The 11633-nt window shown below is 35.5% G+C and overlaps 1 protein-coding gene across 1 annotated transcript; it reads right to left on the bottom strand.

The window, feature by feature from the left end:
* Nucleotides 1-8051: 8051 nt before the first annotated feature.
* On the bottom strand, nucleotides 8052-8807 carry LOC131613447 (uncharacterized). Its single transcript, XM_058885115.1, has one exon. The coding sequence runs from the start codon at nucleotides 8805-8807 to the stop codon at nucleotides 8052-8054; it is 756 nt and encodes a 251-aa protein (XP_058741098.1).
* Between the last annotated feature and the right edge of the window lie 2826 nt (nucleotides 8808-11633).

The following is an 11633-nucleotide window of genomic DNA, read 5'->3' as shown; positions in this document are numbered from 1 at the left end:
GAATACAAAGCTCTTGCAAGTTGATCAAGAATGATGATTTGGCTTAAGAGATAAAATGGAATCTTTCACATTAAATGCAAATGGTTAAAAGTGACTTAACCATGGTTATTTCTCAAGCTTCTTATCCTCTTCCATTCTGATCTCAAATCAGAAAATATCTACCAATTATTGCATCTATGCATCATTACTTGGATCATTTGGCAAAATGGTTCATAACTTAGTGAAAATGGCTTGAAATTTCAAGTGAAAAGTTCACTAATGTCAAAATTCAAAACCATAGCTACACTCCATATTTTTTCATGCTCTTGGACATTTTGGAAAGCTCATGTTACACACTTCAAAAGCCTAGTTGAAAGTTTCTTCAAGACCTTTAAGGAAATGGGTGAAAAAGATCCATGAACTTTGAAGAAAATGAAGTTTTAAGTGAAATTTTCATAAGATGCCAACTTTGAAGCTCCATATCTCTTAAATGGTTGATCTTATGGAAAAAAATTATATGTGTCAAAGTTGTTTATTGGATCAAAATCTACAACTTTCATGTTGGAAGTTTTTTTCAGTTTGTAGGTGAAATTTTGAGAAATTCCCTTTCAAAGTTTGGAAAAAAACCATGAAAAACACTTAGAAATTTTTCTAAGTATGGAAAGTCAAACTTTGACTTTTTGATTCTTGATTGATTTTCTTGATTTCTCTTGATCAAATGACTTCATATATCATATATTGATGATTTAAAACTTCAAAAGTCATGGTTGACCCAATTTCCCCAAAAGTCAATGGTGATCTTGTACAGTTGACTTTTTCAGACGAATCGCGTTTCTGGAGTTTTCAATGAAACAGGCTATCCTCATCAAATGAATGGTATGAATGGATCACATTGAAGCATTAGAGGATATTGAGCCATGGTTTGAGTTGTGGCACCATGTCCTGATTAAAAAGTCAGTTGTTCAGTGAATTAGGTCAAAACCCTAATTGTCGACCTGATGAAATTGATGACTGTGGATCCTGAATTGAGATGTAATTTCCATTGGATTTTGTCATAGGGATTATTTGAGGATGATTGAAACCTTTGATTGACTTCCTGGGGATTTTTAGGGTTTCCCAAATGTGATCCCTGATTTTAGTCCCTGATAGTTCAAAACCCTGATCTGAGGATTTGTCTGATCAATCTTTGTGTAGGAGATGTTATGAGCCAATGGATTAGGTCAAAATGATGCACTTGAGGTCTTGATATCATGTCCCAAGCCATTAGGTCAAATTCTGAGCAAAAGTCAAGAGTATGCTATCTTCAGTCAAAACCCTAATTCAGTCGATTCAAAGCTGTTGAGCTTGTTGAAATGAATCTCTGAGGACCAAATGTTGATTATTGATGAAGATGATTCATTTGAGATGAAGGGAGAACAAAACCCTAATTGATTGTTACTTGTACTGATGAGTGATTTCCTGATTAAATCCTGCTGAGTCACAAGTAGCAAACACAAGCTATGCAATTTTGTTAGAGATGCAAATGATGCATATGCAGATGATATGAGGTGGTATCTTAGGTCAAAAATTGGGGTATGACACCCTCGAACATGGTACATGCATACCACGCAATGATACTTTAAGAAGAAACCTATCTGAGTTTTAGTATTGGGTCGCGACCATAACTTGACATGCATCAAAAATAGCCCTCCCACTACGTTCGTAAAAGTCAAGATGGGTTAAAGGTGACTAAAGGTCCTTGAGCTCCGATGCACCCAAAGGTACATACGTAAACCTCTCTCACGCAAAAGAGGTACATAATAACCAGTGGAGGCCTAACTCAAGCGTGAACTCTCATATTAACCAATCCCAAGCATGCACAAGGGAGGTCTCCATGACCATGTCGCTCCTATCTTATGGTGCATTAGAATCCGGGTATAGGATTCATCTTCCATTCAAATGCCCAAAACAACCTTGAAAGGTAAAGCAATCAAAACAAACAAATATTAGTGAACTAAACTCTAAGGTAACCCCTCTTTTTATTAATCCCCAGCAGAGTCGCCAGTTCTGTAATACAGTGGGAGAACTGACTTTTAGAAATGTTGCGGATAGCAAGAGTCGCCACCGACTTTTATTTTATCCAATTAGGAAAGGTATAAAAGAACGGGAAAGACCTTCTTTGAAAAGAGATTAAGTTCGGGGGGTAGGTTATACAAAGGGAAGGTGTAAGCACCCTTTGCATTCATGGTTATCCATGGGCTCTTAATTTCTTAGCTCACTTGTTTGTTTGAAAAGTTCGAAAAGTGTCGTGTGGGTTTTGAAAAACAATTTGATTTTGAGAATGTCTAAAAAAACAACGTTAGAAAATGGGGTGTGAAAAGCATTTGAATTGTTTTGTTGTGAGCAAGCACTTAAGAGTTACCTACCCTAAGTTCGTTAGGTCTAACTTGTTCTTTAAGTCTTTACTTAGGCGATAGTACTATTCATACCATTTGTGGGTAGGTAGTCCTATACATTGGATGTGCGAGTCATCAAAGGGTCATCGAATCATCATATGGACTATCCATACCATAAAGAGGGTAGGAAGTCCTATGAGATGTGAATAGTCATAAAGGAAACATGTAAGGATACCTTAGCGTTCGAAGGGACTATCATCATTTAATCAAAGGCAACTCGAGGGACAAGATCATTTATCGTATACAACTCGAAGGGACTATGATCTTTCATTCCGAAGGGACAATGATGATTTCGAATCGTAGGCAGCAAGTGCTAAGGTATCCCTACGTTTCGAGGGACTTGACTATTTGATCGAGAAGGCAACCAAGAGGGGGTACCCTAAAGGTGAGTGTGTGCAGCAATTATGTGTGTTATGTTCAGATATTCATCTTTGAGTTAAGGTTAGCTAGCGATTGATTTTATCTTGCCATGCAATCCTATTAGCCATTCATCTAAGTTAATATTTGCGGAAATTAACATGCGGAAGGTAAATCTCCTACGCTATTACAAAAATGCCCTTGCGACCTATACATCGATTTCTTGAATTTTAAATAACAAAAATTAAATAATCGAGTAAACACTCATGCGACATTCATTGGAGTGTGAGGTAAGAAGAGAATCGAGAAGAAACTAAGGTTTAGAAGTTAGAAACCTAACTAATTCTAAGTTAATTTAAATTGATTAAATTCTAATTAATAGTTGGCTAAAAAACTAATTGACTAACTAATTAAATTAAGTTAAAATTTATAACTAACTAATTAAATTAAGTTAAAAACTATGTCAAAAATTGTTTTAAGTAAAACCTAGGAACTAATCATTTTTAATTAAATAATTAAATATCCTAAACTAATTAAATTAGCCTAATTACCCTAAATTAAAATTAAGTGGAAAGAGTTTACTAATTAAAACCTAATCCTAATATTAATCCAAATTAATGGTTAGTGGTTAATTAATAAGTTAAATGATTAATTTAAATAAATAAACAAAAGCAAACAAAAACAAGGAAAAAAAAGGGCTGGGCGTGGATCCTGTACAGCAGGTTCTTTGAGTGTCCATTGTGGGCAGCATTCCAAGGACGTCAGATCTGTGTTCATGGGAGATCCAACGGTAGAAAGCTGATGGCGCGTCATGGACGGGTGCACCACTATTGCTGGAATCCAATGAAAAATAGAGAGAGAGAGAGAGAGAGAGAGAGAAAGAGTAAAAAACGTTGACCAGCCAATGGAGAAGTGCGAAGGAGCCACGCGTGCAGTCAGGGGGTCCGTGACACCATTCGTCATCTCCCTCATCGTTTCCTGCAGATTTTGTTAGGGACTCTGCTGCGGCTTTTCTTGCGATTTCTCATGGATGTTCCTGTGCAAATTCAAACTCGAAAATTACGCGTTAGAAAAAATAAAAGGGAACCCAGATCCCCTAATTAAGGTGCTCTGAATCCATTGATGGTGGCCGTTTGTCTTGAAACACAGTGGAACGGTGAATACGATGAAGAACTTCACCATGCCCTAGCCATGGTGTTTCATGATTCAGCTATTAAACCTTGCGAACAATGGTGCTAACATGCTCTAATGAACTTCAGGAATGTATTAGTAATGTTAGTTTCAATTAAAACATAATCGAATCAAAAGTACGAAAGTTGAAAAAAAGTATGAACACTAAGTTTTTGTATGGCATGATTCAGAGTGTGTAGGTCCTGGATTTTGATCCATACTTACTCTATGATAATTTAGGGACACGATTGAGTACTTGTAAGCTCTTCAAAAAGGCTGCAATCCAAGACTCGAATGCACCAGCTTTATTTGCAAATTTTGAGTGAAAAAAACCCTAGCTTGTGGCTGCTGACTTCGTCCCCTAACATGTATTACTTGTGGTATATATATGGAGGGGGCATTAGGTCAAGAAAAATAGAAAGAATTAATTGCCTTGACTAAAAGAAAATTTGATTTAAAAATTGCACCAAAACTTTCTATTCTTGGTACAAGTCTATTTCATGCATATTTCTCCTTTGATATGGACCATTGGATGATGATTTTGATCGGATTTGAACCCATAAAAAATTATCATTATATAATTATTTTTGGATTTTATTTGATTTTTATTTGAAATTAATTGAATAAAATCAAATATAAATAAAACAATATCACAATAAATAATTATGTTTGACCAATGGACCCCTTTTGGGCTTATTATCTCGTGGACAAAACAAATGTTATGGCCCAATACTTAAAAATACAAAATTCCTCACTTAGGTTTTTTATGCATTTTCACGAAATCGACCAACTTGTGCAAGCCATAACTCATTCAATATTTGTCATATGGGGATGATCTAGGACTTTTTGGAAAGCCCAAGATGTCCTCTACAAGCCACTTTTGAAGCTTTTTTGCATTTATAGGTTTTATCTTGATGATATGGCCCTTGACAAAAAATAGCTTTTTACGAGCTTTTAGAAGGACCTGTAATGTTTTGACTTATATCTCTTAGGCGGAAGCATTTCTTGACCTTGGGCCCAACATCAAACTTGTGGAGGATGAAATTTACTTGAGAATAGGCTTTGGTTGGGGAATATCTAATAAATTATGAGAGAGATATGATCAGTCAAAGTTGGGTTGACTTTCTCCTAGAAACCCTAATTTAGAAACTTTTCCTTTTGATGATTTTGGAGCTTTTTGTAACACCCCATTTCCCCATCGTAAATTTAAATAAATATTCAGAGTGATTAAAAAAATTTAACCAAACAAATAATGGGATGCTACATCATCAACTTTTCACAAACTTATGCTCAGATGTTTAAATAAAGATACATAACACTTTAGTACAGATGAACTGACATAAAAATCATATTATTGTTCAACTTCACTTTATTAACGCAACGAAAATAATTAATGCACAGTAATTATCATCTTAAAAAAATGACGGAAAGTACCAACAGTTTCAACACAATCAATAAGAGTTCATAATCCTCTCAAAAACTTCCCGAAAACGAATCATAATAAAAGAATTGCAAAAACACGCGTTCATCCCCCAGTGTTACATATCATAGCAGAACCCGACTCGATCTATGCAATACTAGGCATCGCTCCATACCTCACCTACTCTAATCCTTGTCACCTGCGCGTTACCCATGTAGAGGTAACATTCAAACAGAAGGGGTGTATCAATTACACTCTCGCACCCAACACACCAATCAATCACAACTCAATGATTATAATTCAACAAATATACACATGACTCGTTATGTAATGCAACTCGTCTATGCAACTCTATGCATATGCATGTGGTACCATATCATCAAAAATTGGTTCACTTGGAAACCGGGTTCACCCTGCTCAAACCCCGAATCCACCCTGCTCGGATTCGGGACAAGTCACCAATGCACCCTGCTCGGATTGCAACTCGCCTATTTCATCAACAACAACGACATCATGAATGCATGTCAAAACACATCAATGCCACAACAACATAAGATTTAAAGTCTTCTCCCGATAATAAACAACATGCATTGACCCACGATAATAGTTCACCCTACTCGAACTATTATCCCACAACACAACAGCAACTTTAATATCATTCAACATCACATACTCACCATCAGTCAACCACCATAACAATATACTTATAAAATCAACAAGTATTCAATTAGAAAGCATAATAATCATGCACAACACCAACATTTTTCTATACATAACCATCTCTCGTCAAAATTTATAAAATCAATCAAAATTAATTTTAATCCTTTAAATCACTCCAAGCAGCCCTTAACGCTGTCCAAGAGTAGCCAACAGTCTCAAAAACTCAAAAGAATCAAAAATTACATTTTTATGAGTTCAAAACATCTCAACAGAATATTTTCATTAATTTATTCTATATTATTAACTCATCAAAAGTTTTAACAATATATAATTATAACTCTACAGAGTTCCCAAGGAACTCTAAACAACTCTACAGTAATTCCTACGACTCTAAAATAACTCTAAAGTACTCATAAATACTCTACTGACAACTCTTACATATAAGGGTAACTCTTATGAACTCAATTGGCTAATGGCCTGACTCAAGTAATAATAAAACAACTCTAAAGAGTCAAATACCTTTTATTTTAATTTTATGGTTTATCATATTTTACGCTAAACAACTCGAAAGCAACTCTAACAATCTTATTGTCAACTCTAACAACCCTATTGACAATAATTTAAGTTAGCCGAATAATATAAATATTTATCTCTAACTCAAAACTCCTAAAAATATTAAATCTATAATATTAAACCAATATTATTATTATTATTAATGAATTGCTATATATTATAAACTTGAAAAAAAATTTCCTTAGTTTAACACATACAAACACAATACAAACACAATATGTGTGACGCTACAGTAGCTTAGAAACACTATCCAATTGTATTTACTATATCTCATAACATGGCACTATGTATAGATTATATTACTATATTATCAAGGCACTAGTTTGATAGGACAATAAAAGTATAGGCACTAGTTTGATAAGACAATAAAAGTATATGTTTTCTTTGTAACTTGGTCATCCATGCGTAGAAACAGTAGTCACGCCAGTAATTCAATTTTTTGGATGGCTTATAATATTCCCATTCATATTAAACCACGTTCATATTAATACATGATTTCACTAAAAGACGCAACATGGGTTTACCCCGATGGACTATTAACTAGCACATAAATAATAATAATCTGACAATTAGAAAAACACAGTAGGCAAAAAAAAAAGAACCGTATTCAATTAACTAAATAAGTGGCATATAGCTATTTACGAAATCCAAATTCTCTCGTGCACTCTAACGATCCCAACAACCCAAAATATATTGATAACCAGCCACATCAAAATATATACTATAATCCTAATCCAACTATTGACGAGTTATATTTAGGAATTGCTCATCAAAACCTAACAATTTCAAAACCATAAAATAAGGGATTTTAATCTAAACAAGTTTCTATCCATCATATATTATTATATAATCCTAATAACCATGTAAAAACTCACCCTTACATAATATTCATCATAAATTCCATTATAGAGTCAAAATCTCACCCTTACCTCGAACTCCCCTTAGGTTTTTCTGCAGCTTTCTCTCTTTCCCAAATTCTACGTTCCTCTTTTCTCTTCTCCAACCTTTATGTTTCTTTCTTCTGACAGCACTCCAAAACCTAATTCTATTTTTCCCATTCTCTTATAATAGCTCTATTATTCTATTTCTCTAATAAACCAATTGGGCCTAATACCTACACCCCACTTTTACTTCATGACACCATAAAATAAGCCAATCCTATATCTAGTCTTATTTCTAATATTATTTTCTACCACTTACTCATCTAATTTAATCCGATTAACTCAACATGCCAACTTAAATAAAAATTTCCAACAAATCCCAAAAATAATTCAAAAGTATTTAATTAAATAAATAAGTAAATATCGGGGCGTTACAACTCTCCCCCACTTAGAATATTTTCGTCCTCGAAAATTTCAGGTTCGAATATTCATTCCACACTCCAACTAACAATCTTTCAAGTCGACAATATTATCACTACACGAATGGCTAATAATGAAATGCATACCTCGAATCAATCATCCCTGTTGGTTGGTCTCTGAACCAGTCAAAGCAAAGACTTTTCCTCCGAACTTAGCCTTCTTAGGTTTTTGACAATTAGTGCTAATATGGCCTTCCTCCCCACAGTTGTAGCAAGTCACGGTATTACTCTTACAGTCAGCCAGGAGATGTCCCGTTTTTCCACACTTGTAACATTTCTTTTCAACACTAGGACACTCATTGGCACGATGACCAATCACACCACACCTATAGCATTGGACCGAGGTAGAAGCTCCTCCCCCACTTGGCTTCTTGGCATCAACTGCGTTATGCTTTCCCTTATCAGCTGGGGGGTTGTAAGGCTTCCCACGGTTCTGATGTTGCTTACCTCTTCTCTCACTCATGATCTTGTAGTGAGCCTTACTATCCTCCTCATAGATCCGACAACTATCAACCAAATCAACAAAGACACGAATATTTTGGTACCCAACATCTTTCTTGATCTCAGAGCGCAATCCATTCTCAAACTTGATGCACTTTGAAAATACAGCACCTGCTCCTTCATAGTACGGGTAAAACTTAGCCAACTCAGTGAACTTTGCAGCATACTCTGTCTCTGACATATTCCCCTGTTTCAGCTCAAGGAACTCAATCTCCTTCTTACCACGAACATCTTCAGGACAATACTTCCTCAAAAACTCTCTGCGGAACACAACCCAAGTAATCTCTTCACCAGCAACTTCCAATCTCTGGCGAGTCTCTAGCCACCAATCATCTGCTTCGACTGCCAGCATATGAGTTCCATACCGAACCTTCTATGCCTGAGTGCAGTCCATCACACGGAAGATCCTCTCAATCTCCTTCAACCACTCCAATGCGCCATCAGGGTCATGCTTTCCTTTGAAGACCGGCGGATTCTCCCTCTGGAAGGTCGCCAAACTGCGAGATCCCGCATTCTCATCAGCATTTGGCTGATTTGCCAAAGCCTGAGCCATAGTCTCCAAAGCAGCAGCAATCGCAACATCGTTTCTACCAGCCATCTCAACTAAGCACTACAACATAAACAACAGTTAGATAAAAGTAATTAACAATGCGTGATTATTAACTAACTAGACTCGACAATTGGCCGGACGGACCGACATGCTCTGATACCATATGTAACACCCCATTTCCCCATCGTAAATTTAAATAAATATTCAGAGTGATTAAAAAAATTTAATCAAACAAATAATGGGATGCTACATCATCAACTTTTCACAAACTTATGCTCAGATGTTTAAATAAAGATACATAACACTTTAGTACGGATGAACTGACATAAAAATCATATTATTGTTCAACTTCACTTTATTAACGCAACGAAAATAATTAATGCATAGTAATTATCATCTTAAAAGAATGACAGAAAGTACCAACAGTTTCAACACAATCAATGAGAGTTCATAATCCTCTCAAAAACTTCCCGAAAATGAATCATAATAAAAGAATTGCAAAAACACGCGTTCATCCCCCAGTGTTACATATCAAAGCAGAACCCGACTCGATCTATGCAATACTAGGCATCGCTCCATACCTCAACTACTCTAATCCTTGTCACCTGCGCGTTACCCACGTAGAGGTAACATTCAAACAGAAGGGGTGAAAAATCACAATCAATAATCATAGACAAATACTACAAGGTAGGATATCAACACATAATATATTCTACATAATCTCAATCATAGTGTATCAATAACACTCTCGAACCCAACACACCAATCAATCACAACTCAATAATTATAATTCAACAAATATACACATGACTCGTTATGTAATGCAACTCGTCTATGCAACTCTATGCATATGCATGTGGTACCATATCATCAAAAATTGGTTCACTTGGAAACCAGGTTCACCCTGCTCGAACCCCGAATCCACCCTGCTCGGATTCGGGACAAGTCACCAATCCACCCTACTCGGATTGCAACTCGCCTATTTCATCAACAACAACGACATCATGAATGCATGTCAAAACACATCAATGCCACAAAAACATAAGATTTAAAGTCTTATCCCGATAATAAACAACATGCATTGACCCACGATAATAGTTCACCCTACTCGAACTATTATCCCACAACACAACAGCAACTTTAATATCATTCAACATCACATACTCACCATCAATCAACCACCATAACAATATACTTATAAAATCAACAAGTATTCAATTAGAAAGCATAATAATCATGCACAACACCAAAATTTTTCTATACATAACCATCTCTCGTCAAAATTAATAAAATCAATCAAAATTAATTTTAATCCTTTAAACACTCCACGCAGCCCTTAACGCTGTCCAAGAGTAGCCAACAGTCTCAAAAACTCAAAAGAATCAAAAATTACATTTTTATGAATTCAAAACATCTCAACAGAATATTTTCATTAATTTATTCTATATTATTAACTCATCAAAAGCTACAACAATATATAATTATAACTCAACAGAGTTCCCAAGGAACTCTAAACAATTCTACAGTAATTCCTACGGCTCTAAAATAACTCTAAAGTACTCAAAAATACTCTACAGACAACTCTTACATATAAGGGTAACTCTTATGAACTCAATTGGCTAATGGCCTGACTCAAGTAATAATAAAACAACTCTAAAGAGTCAAATACCTTTTATTTTAATTTTATGGTTTATCATATTTTACTCTAAACAACTCGAAAGCAACTCTAACAATCTTATTGACAACTCTAACAACCCTATTGACAATAATTTAAGTTAGCCGAATAATATAAATATTTATCTCTAACTCAAAACTCCTAAAAATATTAAATCTATAATATTTGTGAGACATTGGATCGAACTCTAGTATGGCCGAAGGGTAGCTTCTTGGTTCGACAGGGTTAAGCATGAAGTCGAAGGTTGTTCACATGCTTGTGTCGAAGATGTTAGGGTTGTTAGCATGTTAAATTAGGTTTTAGTGTTTAAACCCTAATTTGTTAAGTTAGCTTGTTTATTAAGTTGGCTTGTGTAATGGTCCTTGTGGAAAAAGCCCATTAGTTAGTATGTTAGGTTTTATTATAAATAGCATATTAGTCTCTCATCATTGCTAAGATGCAAATCCTAATTTGGGGTGAGAGAGGTTATTTGTTATTCTTGTAAACTTGTAATCTTGTTTTAAGAGAAAGTAAAAGAATAGCAGTTATAACCAATCTTGTGTTCCTCTTCTTCCTTGTCCTTTATTCATCCCTTATTTTATACTTTGTTCGTGGCATTGAGTTCACAACAAATTGGTGCGGTGAGCGTGGAGAAGATGCCTTCAACAAAGTATGAGATTGAAAAGTTCACCGGAGTGAATGATTTCGGTCTATGGCGCTTGAAGATGAAAGTCCTACTGGTTCAGCAGGGTTGTTTGGAAGCGTTGAAGGGAGAGGCAGCCATGAATGCAGAATTGACGGCAGCGGAGAAGACGAATATGATCGAGAAAGCACAGCGCAATTTTGTTGAGCCTTGGTGATAAGGTTCTCCGGCAGGTATCAAAGGAGACGACGACATCAGGGTTATGGGTGAAACTTGAAAGTTTGTATATGACCAAATCTCTGGTAAATCGACTCTACCTGAAGCAAGCTTT

Source organism: Vicia villosa, linkage group LG6, assembly GCF_029867415.1.
Source record: "Vicia villosa cultivar HV-30 ecotype Madison, WI linkage group LG6, Vvil1.0, whole genome shotgun sequence".
Lineage (NCBI taxonomy): Eukaryota > Viridiplantae > Streptophyta > Magnoliopsida > Fabales > Fabaceae > Vicia > Vicia villosa.
Note: the sequence above shows the minus strand (reverse complement) of the source record. Positions and strands in the feature narration are given on the sequence as shown.